The 16,663-nt window shown below is 40.9% G+C and overlaps 1 protein-coding gene across 1 annotated transcript; it reads right to left on the minus strand.

The window, feature by feature from the left end:
* Positions 1 to 13,012: 13,012 nt before the first annotated feature.
* Positions 13,013 to 13,768, minus strand: tmem74b (transmembrane protein 74B). Its single transcript, XM_064955261.1, has one exon. It carries the CDS (start codon positions 13,766 to 13,768, stop codon positions 13,013 to 13,015), a length of 756 nt encoding a protein of 251 aa, XP_064811333.1.
* Between the last annotated feature and the right edge of the window lie 2,895 nt (positions 13,769 to 16,663).

A 16,663-nucleotide genomic window follows, 5' to 3' on the forward strand; every position in this document is an offset into this window, starting at 1 on the left:
CACTCTGCAGGGGAAAGAACAAGAAAAAAAACTACAGGGTAATTAGCCTAGGGCAGAGCAGCATGTTAGAGCAATTCCGAACACACACATGGAACAAGCCAGTCGGCAAGTTGTGGAAGTTAAATTACAGTTTGTGGCAGCAAGAACCACCATACTAATGGATGCACACGGAGTCGCAGTGTAGAGCTAATGAAATACAAGTATGACAAACCACGGGCGGAAGATACAGATCAACCGCGTGCAGTGAGTGGAGCACTCAAGACGAGGGGCTGGCCATGTGGCCAAATGCTCCAGGCTGCAAACAGCCAGTGAGTTTACTTCTAAGCAAGAAATTACACTTATCAGTGGCTGACCAAGCGAACTTCAGAAAGTTTGTACCTCAAACCATACGGACGTCCGCCAAGAAAATGAAAAAGAATGTGTCGCGGCCATGGGGTCTATATATTGGGTCGGACCCCAGGATATGACACAGGTGTACACAGGAGTAAATCTGTAAATCCTCACCTCGGACGTATCCCTCAGCCGCGGAGTGATACCAATATATTGGAGTGATCCAATATAGTGAAACATAACCAATTTCTATTTTAGCTCCTGGCCACGCTGACGCCCGCGAGCGTTTGTTAGTGCAATGATTGAATAACGTGTGTGTAAATGTATTTATCGCCATCGATAAACATTACTGTGCAGCCGTATTCATTGATCTGGCTTTCGACTCTGTCAATCACCACATCCTCATAGGCAGACTCGACAGCCTTGGTTTCTCAAATGATTGCCTCGCCTGGTTCACAAACTATTTCTCTGATAGAGTTCAGTGTGTCAAATCGGAGGGTCTGCTGTCCGGACCTCTGGAAGTCTCTATGGGGGTGCCACAGGGTTCAATTCTTGGACCGACTTTCTTCTCTGTATACATCAATGATGTCGCTCTTGCTGCTGGTGAGTCTCTGATCCACCTCTACGCAGACGACACCATTCTGTATACTTCTGGCCCTACTTTGGACACTGTGTTAACAACCCTCCAGGCAAGCTTCAATGCCATACAACTCTCCTTCCGTGGCCTCCAATTGCTCTTAAATCCATGTAAAACTAAATGCATGCTCTTCAACCGATTGCTGCCTGCACCTGCCCGCCTGTCCAACATTACTACTCTGGACGGCTCTGACTTAGAATACGTGGACAACTACAAATACCTAGGTGTCTGGTTAGACTGTAAACTCTCCTTCCAGACCCACATCAAGCATCTCCAATCCAAAGTTAAATCTAGAATTGGCTTCCTATTTCACAACAAAGCATCCTTCACTCATGCTGCCAAACATACCCTTGTAAAACTGACCATTCTACCAATCCTCGACTTCGGCGATGTCATTTACAAAATAGCCTCCAATACCCTACCCAACAAATTGGATGCAGTCTATCACAGTGCAATCCGTTTTGTCACCAAAGCCCCATATACTACCCACCATTGCAACCTGTACGCTCTCGTTGGCTGGCCCTTGCTTCATACTCGTCGCCCACTGGCTCCATGTCATCTACAAGACCCTGCTAGGTAAAGTCCCCGCTTATCTCAGCTCGCTGGTCACCATAGCTTCTCCCACCTGTAGCACACGCTCCAGCAGGTATATCTCTCTAGTCACCCCCAAAACCAATTCTTTCTTTGGCCGCCTCTCCTTCCAGTTCTCTGCTGCCAATGACTGGAACAAACAACAAAAATCTCTAAAACTGGAAACACTTATCTCCCTCACTAGCTTTAAGCACCAACTGTCAGAGCAGCTCACAGATTACTGCACCTGTACATAGCCCACTTATAATTTAGCCCAAACAACTACCTCTTTCCCCACTGTATTTATTTTATTTATGATGCACCCTATTATTTTTATTTCTACTTTGCACATTCTTCCACTGCAACTCTACCATTCCAGTGTTTTACTTGCTATATTGTATTTACTTTGCCACCATGGCCTTTTTTTGCCTTTACCTCCCTTATCTCACCTCATTTGCTCACATCGTATATAGACTTGTTTATACTGTATTATTGACTGTATGTTTGTTTTACTCCATGTGTAACTCTGTGTCGTATGTGTCAAACTGCTTTGCTTTATCTTGGCCAGGTCGCAATTGTAAATGAGACTTGTTCTCATCTTGCCTACCTGGTTAAATAAAGGTGAAATAAAAAATAACTTCACCATGCTCGAAGGGATATTAAGTGTCTGCTTTTTCACCCATCTCCAATTCAAGTCATTCTTTGCGAGGCATTGGAAAACCTCCCTGGTCTGTGGTTAAATCTGTGCTTGAAGGGGCCTCCCGGGTGGTGCAGTGGTCCAAGGCATCACAGTGCTAGCGGTGCCACCAGCGATTCTGGGTTCAAGCCTAGGCTCCGTCACAGCCCGCCACAACCGGGAGGCCCATGGGGCGGCGCACAAGTGGCCCAGCGTCGCCCGGGTTAGGTAGGGCTTGGCCGGCAAGGATATCCTTGCCTCATCGCGCACTAGTGACTCCTGTGCCAGCCAGGTGCAGTGTACGCTGAAAAATGTGTGTTTGAAATTCACTGCTCAACAAAGGGACCTTACAGATTTGCATGTGTGGGGTACAGAGATAAGGTAGTCATTCAAAAATCATGTTAAACCCTTATTGCACACAGAGTCAATGCAATTTATTACGTGACTTGTTAAGTACATTTTTACTCCTGAACATATTTAGGCTTGCCATAACAAAGGGGTTGAATAAATGTGTGTAGGGCAGTAAATCCATTTTAAACTCAGGATGTAAAACAAAAGAATGTGGAAAAAGTTGAGGACTGTGAATACTTTCTGAAGGAACTTCATCCACATCCATCAACATCCAAATTAACATGAAACCATGCCTGTCATTATTTCAATCAACAATAGAACCTACACTTTATATCACCATTTGAACTTCTAACATGGAAGCGATAATAAGAAAGTCAGCTGAACATCCACTGCGCATGCAGTTGCTAGCACAAAAAATCTGTGCGTTGTCTACTACCAGTGGCAGAGGTTGTTTCCAATTATGATGTTGTGCTGATGCATTCTAAGAGCTTGCCCCAGTAGAAATGGAGCACATGGAGTGGACACAGTTCTTGATTCTATGATAGTTGGCGAGAATTATATTAGTTTCTCTATCTGATCTGATTCATCAAAAATGTACATTTTAATCTTAAACTATCAATCAATTCATCTCAATGGTCAGTTCTAGGGTTTATATGTATTATCACAGACCCATAACAATGTGAACAAAGGAATTACATTAAAAAACAATTCATAGAATGGACAAAACCCTTTTAGACCACAGCAATTTGACTGGATCACTCATGGGTATACACTCAATGTTTTAGTAATTATATTTCTATGGTGAAACACCCAAAGGAAAACCTAGGGGATCTGACCCAAGGCATCTGTCTGAATTAAACTGGAGTAACAGGCAGACATACTCTGTGTACAGTATCCATTCTGGATTGCAATCTGCATTCACTCAATGGTGGGCTTTTTCAGTAGTTGTCCCACGTTTTCCATTCAGGTTTTCTGTTACCTCTCTAGTATTTGTGTGTCCTGCATTTCAGCGAATGTCCCTTTATCTGCAGCTCCACAGCCTACAATAATAGGATCAGGGAGTTTAACTTGTCAGACATGCTAAACCCCAGGCCTATGTGCCTTCTAATGCCATTGGGATTTAACTGGTCGCCATATTGGCAAGTGGAAAACTAAAATACCTATACCTGCACACTCCTCTCAATGTCTTCTGACATAGTGACCCATGACCCTTGATACCATCTTACATGAGATGTGCTCGATAAGGCCATTAACTACTGTAGCTAGCTAATTTTACCTCAGAAGAACAGTTAGCCAACTTAACCTCAGAAGAACAGAAAGATGAGTGAACGTCTTTCGTCAGTACCTGAGAATTGAGGAGTCCAAACGACCTTCTTGCAAATGAGGATCCTCAGTGACAAAATCTATGACTCATGAGAATATAATCCATGTGTAATAACGTAAAAAATTCACGAACATGTTCAATTATTATGTACAGTCATATTAAGGTCCTGATTGGGCAACAAGCTTATTTGACATGTCAAATAGTGTTATTTGACGGGTATCTTTATGGACACGCAAAGACCCAAGCGGCGTTCCATACAAAGGCTGACGCGAATACCAGATTAGTGACCAGAAAGAACTTGTTTCATTTCCTCCAGCTTTGCCTGACAAAAACAGATTATCATTATCAACTACGTTTATCATCCATACAAAATACAATACAAGCATTTATCTACTACTGACTCTATAGGCTACCTGACGATTTCATTGATCATTTTTGTATTTCAGGTAGGCCTAGTTTGGGTGGCTACCTGCTATATGTTTAAAGATAAGTAGCTGTAACATTGCACTGTCTTCAATATTATGGGATGAATAATTTATTAAGATATTTGTGAGGAAGTAAAGGGCTACCCGGCTGGCAACGAGCACTCGTTCGGCAGGCTGCCCTCCAATGTGATGGCACGTTCCAGACATGACATGCTTTCCATCCAATCCTGCAACATCTTCTACAAGTAGGTCAGATGGTTGTATGATTCATCTTTCTCTGGACTCCAGATATCGGCTGCTAACATGAATGACTTTCAGCTCCAAATGCAGCTGTAAAACGCAGTTTATTTCTGTAGCCCATCTTGAGTTTTGAAAATGCATCACCTTTATGGCTGTAATGACAGGCAACATTTGTAAATTGGGTTGGATATAGTAATGGTAGGTATTTCTTACATTTTTACTGGAATTGTGTTGATTATTGCTAATAAGTGCAGAATTTATTCCATTTCAAAATAGCTTTGCAAAATACTTTACTCATCAGATTGTAAGAGTTTCTCAGCGTCTGTGACCACAGTTTTCGGGGTGGTATTTTTTTGGGGGAAACATGCATGTTAGGGAAACCCTGATTTAGCAGGGAATCTTATCCAGAGCAATTAGGGTTAAGTGCATTGCTCAAGGGCACGTCGACAGATGTTGAACCTAGTCTGCTCTGGGATTCAAACCAGCAACCTTTCAGTTACTGACCCAACACTCTTAACCACAAGGCTACCTACCCGCCAACAGTTGGCCTACCATCATTTTACAGTTCAGAAGAGCGGTACAATTTGAAACAGAAGTAATGGGTTGATAAATGGCCTAAATTGACTATCCAATGAGCTCGTAGTGGCATAGGCCAATAGGATATCAGAGACGTTTCTTTTCTTTGCAAGGGAAAAAAATATGGCCTTTTGACAAACATTTTATGCAATTCTACTACACTTTATGTGTGGAGACATTAGCATACTTTTTATATGATGGTAACCTAGGCCTACTCTGCTGACAATGACAACAGATCAATAAAAACAAACTTCTCTTGAATGCAACCATGTAACGAAGACCTATGTAAAGGGTTCATGGCTCGAAGGAATCCAGCTTTTGTCAAATTAACCTAAAGTTATTTTTTTTAATTTTAGCTAACCCTAACCCTTTTCCTAACCTTAACCTAATTCTTCCAACTGGCTACCTTAATTATGCTAATCTGCTATGACAAAACCTTCTAGACATGACCATGAAAAAAGGGGAGAACCAAATTGTACAATATGAAATCCATATAGTCTGGAGGAGGACATTATTGTCCAAAAAAGCTCAGCGGTACTGACCCAATGATAATTTGTTGAGAACTTTATTCATAAGAGGGAAAAGGTATGGACATTACAGCAAAGGCCTCAATGGGATAAGACAACCGGCTGTTTTGAATATTGGTTGTTCCAGCCCAACAATATATTTACTCTTTATTTGACACCAAAACAGCTGAATGAATTAAACACAACCAAACAATTAAGAGCCCTGATGGTATAGGTGACCTGAATAAGTGATAATCTAACATCAGGTGGCTTTTAATTTGTTATGTACTGTAGGTTCACCAGCAGACCTCTATCAAGACACCCATGTCAACTGGATTCCCCCTGTGAAAATGAGCAATGGTGCAGCAGCATCAGTTTCTACGACTTCGTCCTTATCCAGATATGAAAAGGAGACCCCCCCCCCCGTTGTACAAGATGGTTGTCATGTGCTGTGGTCAATCTGAATGATTCTGTTGTGCCATTTGAGTCGAGAGCACCTTCACCTTGTCGACATGACACATGTGCCCCCTTAAACCGTATGAATATATAACATGTCATTTAGAACATGTAAAATACTATTGTTTATGTAAACATAGTGTACTTTAATAATAGGCTATATTGTTGTATGGGCGACATTCAAAATATTTTGTGTATGATTTTCCTTGCGCCATTGAATAAAATGTATTTCTTATAGCCTAACTTTTCTTTATTTTACAATTCAGACACATTTAACAGACTATCACAAAAATGACACGTTCTAAGGCAAACCATCTTCATTATCACAGTGGCACCTCCAAGTGCCACTCAGACCTTCTGGGAGAAAAGTGTCGAGCATTGAACTTGGTAGTAGTTGTGTGTATGTTTTAAGATAAAGATTCCATCATCTCCTGCTTCCAGAAATCTCACCACCTAGATTGCAAAGGTTGGATTTGCACTAAACAATTTTAAAATGTCAGCACAAGGCATGTACAAACTCTACTATAACGATTAGCCTCATACTTTGTCTTGTGGTATCATTTTTAAATTGAGAACCTCTAGTTCAACAATATGTAAACAATGTGGGAGATAATCTATTCTCAGGTCAGATGCAGAATGTCAATTGGGTGCCTGGCAAACACCCATAAGACTAATGCCATCATACTGTAGGTCAATGGTTCCTAACTCCGGTCCTCAGGTGCTCCCAACAGTTCAGTTTTATTGAAGCCCTGGGCAAACAAACCTGATTCAACTTGTGAACTAATCATCAGGCCCTGAATGAGTTCAAGTATTGTGTGTACTGTTGGGAGTACTCAAGGCCGGGATTTGGGAACCACTGCTGAAGGCCTATGGCTACATTGGTGTTGCATACCATAACAAGCTGCAAAATGGGTTCACATGGCTAATATTTGATTGTCACTCTTTTTTTTCCAGGATAAAACTAATTGGAGAGCTTCAGACTGAACAAAGGAGGTACTGTTTGTTCATTTGAGAATACACCACAGAAACAGACAAATTAGAGACATATTCTCTTCCCCTCTTCCTAACGCAATTGTGATCTGTGATTAATTAACATTGACAGTACTTCATCACAAAAAACGAGTTCAAGCACTTCACTTCAAAGAAAGCTTACTTTTATACTTTGAAATATGAAAGTGATCAAACTCATATGTAAAAGGTTGGACATCTTATTAACAAGAAGGCTATTATTACTAAAGCATAATTTCAGGTGAACAAAAGATAGTCAATACCAGAGGTGGCGAACCTCCTTCCACTAATCCCTGATCTACTGGGTGAGCAGACTGTTCCAGCCAAGCGATAGCACACTTGATTATCAACTACTTAGTTCTGATAAATTGAATCAGGTGTATTAGTGCTGGGCTGGAACAGAAGCCTGCACACCCAGCAGGGTTGGCCTGCTCCAGGTGTAATAGCTTTATACATATTGATTTTTAAACTTTACTGTTGGCATGACACAGGACTGATGGTAGCGCTCACCTCGTCTTCTCCAGACAAGCTTTTTTCCAGATGCCCCAAACAATCGGAAAGGGGATTCATCAGAGAAAATGACTTTACCTCCGTCCTCAGCAGTCCAATCCCTGTACCTTTTGCAGAATATCAGTCTGTCCCTGATGTTTTTACTGGAGAGACGTGGCTTCTTTGCTGCCCTTCCTGACACCAGGCCATCCTCAAAGTCTTTGCCTCACTGTGCGTGCAGATGCACTCACACCTGCCTGCTGCTATTTCTGAGCAAGCTCTGTACTGGTGGTGCCCCGATCCCGCAGCTGAATCAACTTTAGGAGACGGTCCTGGCGCTTGCTGGACTTTCTTGGGCGTCCTGAAGCCTTCTTCACAACAATTGAACCACTCTCCTTGAAGTTCTTGATGATCCGAAAAATGGTTCATTTAGGTGCAATCTTACTGGCAGCAATATCCTTGCCTGTGAACCCCTTTTTGTGCAAAGCAATGGTGATGGCACATGTTTCTTTCCAGGTAACCATGGTTGACAGAGGAAGAACAATAATACCAAGCACCACCTTCCCTTTGAAGCTTACAGTCTGTTATTTGAACTCAATAAGCATGACAGTGTTCTCCAGCCTTGTCCTCGTCAACACTCACACCTGTGTTAACGAGAGAATCACTGACATGATGTCAGCTGGTCCTTTTGTGGCAGGGATGAAATGTTCATTTGCTTGGCAAAGAGGGACTTTGCAATTAATTGCAATTAATCTGATCATTCTTCATTACTTTCTGGAGTATATGCAAATTGCAATCATACAAACTGAGGCAGCTGACTTTGTGAAAATTAATATTTGTGTCATTCTCAAATCTTTTGGCCACGACTGTAGAATGGCATCAAACCATGTGTTTGTATTTGATTCCATTCCGCTCCAGCCGTTACCATGAGCCCTGTCCTTCTCAATTAAGGTGCCACCCACCTCCTGTGTGCTGAAAGGTGAATTCTCTCAGTGTGTGCTGGAAAGCAGACTGAACTGGTACAGGATTTCCTCTAGGATTTTGCATGTGCTTGGCTCCATTCCATTTCTTTTTCATGTTGAAAAACTAAACAAATCACTAACAATTAGAAGCATACCCATAACATGACTCAGCCACCACTATCCTTAAATATGGAGAGTGGTACTAGGTAATGTGTTATAAGTGTTATGTTTGAGGCAAACCCAATACAATTTTCAGGTTAAAAGGTTAATTGCATTGCCACATTTTTTGCAGTATTACTTTAGTGCCTTATTGCAAACAGAATGCATGTTTTGGAATATTTGAATTATGTGCAGGCTTCATTCTTTTCACTCTAAATTAGGTTAGTGTTGTGGAATAACTACAATGTTGTTAATCCATCCTCAGATTTCTCCTTTCACAGCCATTAAACTATGTAACTGTTTTAAAGTCACCATTGGCCTCAAGGTAAAATCTCTGAGCGTTTTTCCTCCTCTCCGGCAACTGAGGAAGGACGCCTGTATCTTTGTAGTGCCTGGGTGTATTGATACACCATCCAAAGTGTAGTCAATAACTTAATTTGTAAAAATGTGTGTAGGCCAGTGACAAAAACAATTCGGAATTTCATACATTTTTAATTCAGACTGGAAAACAATGTGGAAAAAGTCAAGGGGATGTGAATACTCCCCCTCCCCCCCTCCCCACACACACACAATCTAAAATTAACGTGAAAACATGCCTGTCATTATTTCAATCAACGATAGAACTACACTTTATATCGCCGTTTAAACTTCTAACATTGGAAGGGATAATAAGAAAGGGAGTGGTTGGTGACACACAGGAGCAGCCACTCACCAATTTGTCAGCTCATAGCACAGTTACACCTCCAACACCGGCAAAACAACCACTATGCGGATGTCGGCCAGCGCATGTTAACGCTCGATCTGATTGAACCAGATGCACTGAGGTGCCATGTGGGACGGAGCCTCAGAGGGACAAGACACAAGGAGAGACATTCATTACTCTTCTCTGTCATATATGTTTACTATGCATATCACTATAGGGACAAGCTAAGGTCTTGGACAGCAGCATGTTAGTCAGCTAAACATCCACTGCGCATGCAGTCGCTAGCACAAAAAAATCTATGCTTTGTCTACTACCAGTGGCAGAGGTTGTTTCCAATTATGATGTTGTGTCCTGTTGTGCTGGTGCATTCTAAGAGCTTGCCCCAGTAGAAATGGAGCACAGTTCTTGAGTCTATGATAGTTGTCGAGAATAGTTAGCTTCTCTATCTAATTCATTAAAAAAAATGTACATTTGAATCTAAATCTATCAATCAATTCACCTCAATGGTCAGTTCTAGGGTTTATATGTATTATCACAGACCCATAACAATGTGAACAGAAGGAATTACAGTAAAAAACATAATTCATAGAATGGACAAAACCCATTTAGACCACAGCAATTTGACTGGATCACTCATGGGTATACACTCAATGTTTTAGTAATTATATTTCTATGGTGAAAACACCCAAAGGAAAACCTAGGGGATCTGACCCAAGGCATCTGTCTGAATTAAACTGGAGTAACAGGCAGACATACTCTGTGTACAGTATCCATTCTGGATTGCACTCTGCATTCACTCAATGGTGGGCTTCTTCAGTAGTTGTCCCATGTTTTCCATTCAGGTTTTTTGTTACCTCTCTAGTATTTGTGTGTCCTGCATTTCAGCGAATGTCCCTTTATCTGCAGCTCCACAGCCTACAATAATAGGATCAGGGAGTTTAACTTGTCAGACATGCTAAACCCCAGGCCTATGTGCCTTCTAATGCCATTGGGATTTAACTGGTCGTCATATTGGCAAGTGGAAAACTAAAAGTAGCCTATACCTGCCCACTCATCTCACGGTCTTCTGACATAGTGACCCCTGACCCTTGATACCATCTTACATGAGATGTGCTCAATAAGTTCATTAAAGGAATAGACCAGCCCTAAATTGGGGTCGGTCAATTCCATTTCAAATCCGTCAATGGAATTGACCCCAACCCCGAACTAGCCAGATGGTCAGCATGGAAAATATGCACAAAACTTCCAAAGGGGCTCTCTACCAAAGTATGATGGCACTGCATAATGGCACTGCAACTACATTGAAAAATCAAGATATTCAAAAAGGATACATGAACTATCTGACACTGTAGAAAAACCTACCCGTGTTCCACTGCCTTTATCAATCAGATAACCAATTCGATCACAGGACAGTCTTATTTAAATACACAGATGGTTCTGAATGTTTTTGTTGCTTATCAGCACCATATAAACAGAGTCAACCACAGAGGAAAAATAAAGAGGACTCAAGAGACGTAGAGTTGAGAGAGAAGAAACAAAAGTTTGTCACGTTGATATTATTCTTAAATTGTCATGAGGCATTGGATTTTGAGTTATTTGATTTTGACATTATCTCACAAAATACATATGCAGTTTCAACAGCGTCCTCTTTGTTACTCTTGTACCACCACATCCGCTCAGAAATTATTCAGGCCCATTTCGACTTTATCAAAATGTTTTTACATTACAGGCTTATTCTAAAATGAATGAAATAAATACAAACTCTTCATCAACCTACACAAAATACCCCATAAGGACAAAGCGAAAACAGGTTTTTGGCAAATGTATAAAGAATAAAAAAACAGATACCTTATTTACATAAGTATTCAGACCCTTTGCTATTACACTCGTAATTGAGCTCAGGTGCATCCGGTTTCCATTGTTCATCCTTAAATGGAAGAAGTTTGGAACCACCAATACTTTTCCTAGAGCTGGCTGCCCGGCCAAACTGAGCAATCGGGGCAAAAGGCCCTTGGTCAGGGAGGTGACCAAGAGCCCAATGGTCATTCTGACAGCGCTCCAGAGTTCCTCTGGAGATGGGAGAACCTTCCAGAAGGACAACCATCTCTGCTGCACTCCACCAATCAGGCCTTTATGGTAGAGTGGCCAGACGTAAGCCACTCCTCAGTAAAGGCACACGACAGCCTGCTTGGAGTTTGCCAAATGTCAACTAAAGGACTCTGACTCTGCATTGTGTCCCGCCACCCACCACCCCCTCTTTTACGCTACTTACTACTCCCCATTTATCATATATACAGTCACTTTAACCATACCTACATGTACATACTACCTCAATTAGCCTGTATATAGCCTCGCTACTGTATATAGCCTCGCTACTGTTATTTTTCACTGTCTTTTTATTTCTTTACTTATCTATTGTTCACCTAATACCTATTTTTTTACTTAAAAATTACACTGTTGGTTAGGGCCTGTAAGTAAGCATTTCACTGTCAAGTCTACACCTGTTGTATTCGGCGAAGTGACAAACTTTGATTTGATTTAATATTTATAATACATTAATTACTTATGTGCTGGTGTTTAACTCGCTGATTTAAAAAAAGAAAGCGAGAGAGAGAGAGAGAAATTCACACCTACACTTCCATTATTAACTTTAGATGACTGTTTTACCGATATATATATATATATATATATATACCAAATTTGGAAAACTAGAAACAACTTTTACATCAGAATGTGTTAAGGGGAGGATGTCCACACAATCATCCCAGTTGTTTGGACAAATATAGCCTTTATCTTTATAAATATATATATATATATTTCTACATCATTATGAAATAAAATCGGTTTTCTTAAGTTAATCAAAAGCCTGTCCAAAAGCCTCTAATGCAAATCTAAACATTTCACTTGCTTGGATTTTTGTTTGTTTGTGCTGCTGTATATTCTTACCAAGATCATGTTATAATAAAAATCCAATAGATTAAGTGGTTCCAGTGAGTTGCTACATATTTACCTTGGCTTTATTGGCTCACAGGAGCTTGGTATGTTTACAGTGACTAAGTTTAAGGCATATTGTATCCTTACATGACAATAATGTCCCGTGTGGCTCAGTTGGTAGAGCAATGCACTTGCAATGCCAGGGTTGTGGATTCGATTCCCACGAGGGACCAGTACAAACAAATATGAAAATGTCTGCACTCACTACTGTAAGTCACTCTGGATAAGAGGTTCTGCTAAATGACTAAAATGTCATGTAAATAACATTTGTAGACTTGTACATGTTTTGTTCAATAATGATATGATATCCAGACATACTGTATATTCAATTCTTAAAGAGTCTGATAGCCATTATTTGCAGCATGTCAAGTTAGCCTATCCTATTCATTCCTCAAGGGTGCCCATTGTGCTTTTCATAGCCTATCTATTTCAGTCTCTGACTTGATCCTACATCTGACAATACATGATGTGCATTTCCAAATGTGCTCTTATATAGTCTTAACCACAGTCGGCTTACCTTGCTGGCTTCACTTTTTTACAAAGCCCGTTAAGTAATGATTACAACCCTTGAAATAGGTCTGTGGATAGAAACGTGCTCGTATTGTGCTACTCCTGTTGGATGCCACTGTGCACCTGTGTTCCATCTGTAGGCCTAGTGGCTAGAGCTGTGGTGCCAGTGTGGCTAAATTCACATTCAAACAGAGATTCTTCCCCCTCGCCCAACTGTCTCATCCGGAGGTGAATCGACCCGTATGTTTTCCTGGGTTGGAAAAACGTCCTCCGGTGGTACAGCTCACCTTTGCATATGGACACCATTAGCAAGATGGACAAGAGCATTCCCCCTAGAGTTAACAGTCCCAGGCCTGCTATGATACACTTGTCGAGGTGCGAGCCCAGTTGTGTGTAGTACATCTCCAGTTTCTCCATCTGACGGGCTGACACCAGGTCTGGATTGACCTTAGCCTCTCGGGGAATGGTGTAGGCAATGACCACCAGTACAATTCCACTCACCAAGAACACCATGGCAAATAGGAACCCGTAGTCGAGTGAATGGTTTTTAAAGTCAGTCTCATGTCCCGCCTCAGAGCGGTGTGACAGCTCATCTCGCTGGAAAGGCCGGGGTTGTGACTGATAGCCCCTGTCATTAGACGTGGACCGATGAACACTCGAGCTGTCTGCTCCCTGGGGACTGAACCTCGTCTCGTGCTCCTCGTCCTGATATGACGTGTTCTCGATTCCAGTGCTAGCTACTGTCCGAGGTCTTGACTGGGTAACTTTCCACGGAGTTGTAGTGACCTCGCGGGCAGCGGGCTTGTCGCCATCCCCCAATTCACAGAGCTCTACGGCATTCAAAGACTCCATCGAAATTCAGTCGATCTGCTCAGGTCATGATTTGGCCACCCTTCCTTATTTTGCCAAATACCTGCAGGAATATTGTAAATTTTGAAATAGCATTAACAGGCTGCATAGGTATCATGCATGCGGTGTCTGCCACTCAAATTTGAATAGTCCGCAATATTTTGTGAAATATAAATACAATTTAAATCTAATTTTTTAAAATTTTTATTCAAAAGCAATAAAATAACATGTATCCATATCAAAACAACAAAGCGTTGAAGTGTGTCAACCTTGGTCATGGAGTGAGACATCCCAACAAGTACATGACCTTCTGAGAACCTTAAGTGGGAATTTAAGCACAATGTTTCCTCATGTTTTAAAGTAATGATCTCAAAATGATTAGAGAACATTTAGAAACAACAATCTTCTGTGGGAATTTCAGTACTTCGGCATAACATTTTCAGCAGGGTTCCTCGTGGTTCAATTTAAAGTCATGTTCTCAGAAAATTAAGAAAAGTTTCCATAAAAACCACAAGAAAACATTTATAAGAATGTTATTTAAAAACATATGCAGTCCCTTCTCAGTGTCAACAAAACTCTCTATCCTCTACCCTGTTAAGTGTGTTCAGGTGTGCTGGCCACACCCATTAATTAGCCACACCTGATTTTAATGAGCGCTTTTTTCCTTTGAAATGGGGTCTGTTTTAATAGACTAAAATTAACAGTATGAGTTACAAAAATATGGCATGCTAGCTCCATCCTGGTGTCTCAGTGGATTAATTCCATGGATAGAGGACATAAAATAGCTTTGAATCTCACTGACTCTGTGTCACAATAAAGTGTTTGCATGATTAATTCTAAGCAAATTAATTTGTGCTTGGAGTTAAACTAGCAGTGTTATTAAAAGTCTTACCAAAATATGTTCTCAGATTCATATAGAGGCTATCCTTATACTGACATTATGCATCTTAAACACTTCACTCAAGTCACTGATTGTAGGCTATTTATGGGAATGAATGCATCCCTCCCACCCTCTAACCTAGAAGGAAGACCATGTAGTGCGACTGGTAACACAGCTGCTCTGATTATCATTAAACTGGGTGGAGAGAGTCAAGGCTTCAAAAAACGTTGATATGTTAACAAGAACAGACTTTTCATTATCAGTTTAGCCTTCAATTAGCAGACTATCTAACAGTTTGATAAGGGTCTGTGACAATATATGCTACATATACCAAGAACAGTGACACATTTTTATATGATTTACATTTCATGAAATGCCTTCTATTTCTGCCCATGATAGGGGTTTAATTGTCTTTAAAAACAGCGCAAAATCAACCCTGGCATGACCTTGATTCCCGTCACAAAAACGTAGCCTATGTATTGGATTAAATTAGGTATGTTGACCGGTAGTATATCGCCTATCTATATCTAAGTATCAATCAATTAAAGAGGACTATTCAACAAGAACCACATACACTACAATAATATTATAAGCATCATATCCAAAAAAAGACAGTCTACTCTATTGATATATCAATAAACACAAAAATGGACCTACCCCCAAGCGTTGACGCTCCAGTGATAAGATGTTGTAGTGCAAAGATGCCGGTTGTTTCGAGGGGGACCGAGAGAGCAACTGGCCATGCGCAAACAAACCGTGCCATGAAATTCATGGTTGAAAGGGATCGCATCGCTTCAGCTGGTTGTGGAGCTGACAGTAATGACATTAAAAACGTGTACCTGCACTATGGGGGGTGATATGTGCCAGAATTAAGCCTAGTCAACCATACTACCACGTGGCTGTCCATTGAACTTCTGACTGTCTTGACATGTGCAACGAACATGCATAGTTTATATGTAATTAAATCTCAACCATATATGTTAGAAATGGACAGTTTTTCCCGTGCACGCCGACATTCCGAAGTAGCCACCTTGAGCTATAGTGTAGCCTACGACTTGTGTATTTCCTGTTATCGCTATCCTGTTATCCCTAATTGCCTAGAAAAGATTATGTCCAATCTATAGGTAATCTGTCTAACACCGCATGGTATGTTATCTTATCTCGCTGTATACCAATCTAAATGTTGTTAGCCAATCACAGACTCTGTTGTTACCAGTTCCCAGTAACCTACATCAGACAACCAATAAGAGTTGTGTCCATGGCTTTCAGTCAAATAGAGGAGTTCATAGGTGTTCCCAGAGGGTCCATGCTATTCAGGATTGTTGGGATATCCCTCCCTCAATCAACTATACATGTAAAATGGTTAAGTTTAGTGTTAGTTAAGGGTTATAGTTTAGGGTTCAGGGTAGGGACGTCCTAAGGAATCTGGCAGTGACCGTTCATAGAGTGAGAGAAGGGCACGTTATTTGAGAGCTCGGCGGCAACACAGACATTCATTTGTTTTGTTTTTTACAAGCGACAGAAGCGATTTTCGAGAGTGTCTGCCCCAGATAATTATTTTCAACGACTCTAAGGAAACTATCAAGACCTCCCTGATCCGATTGAGTAGTAAGTAGGCTATATTTAAGTTGTGATATCGATAGGAAATATTGGGCTACTATGTTGATAAGGCAAATTTGGTTAATTTGAATATAATTACCTTTTATTGAAAACAAGTTGATAACGTATTGTCGAAAGCACTTAGGCAATACTATTTACTGTGTCGATAGGGGAGTAGGCTGGTGTACAATAATAATGTAATTTGATGTGCTAGTATTATTTATTTAATGGATTAATTAAATTGTAAAAGAAAATATGTGGCCAGTTTCAGGAAACTAGGCATATGTCACAGGTCACTACTTCAGAGAGCTGTTTTTACATTTTTAAATCAAAATTAGCCTAGTTGGGTTAGCCACAGAAAGTCAGCAACCTTCCCGTTAGCCATGATTGTCTGAATGAGTGGGCTGGACATGCCCAGA

Source organism: Oncorhynchus masou, chromosome 5, assembly GCF_036934945.1.
Source record: "Oncorhynchus masou masou isolate Uvic2021 chromosome 5, UVic_Omas_1.1, whole genome shotgun sequence".
NCBI lineage: Eukaryota > Metazoa > Chordata > Actinopteri > Salmoniformes > Salmonidae > Oncorhynchus > Oncorhynchus masou.

Coding starts and splice junctions, on each gene's coding strand:
- tmem74b (XM_064955261.1), bottom strand. CDS start 13,768: ATGGAGTCTTTGAATGCCGTAGAGCTCTGTGAATTGGGGGATGGCGAC.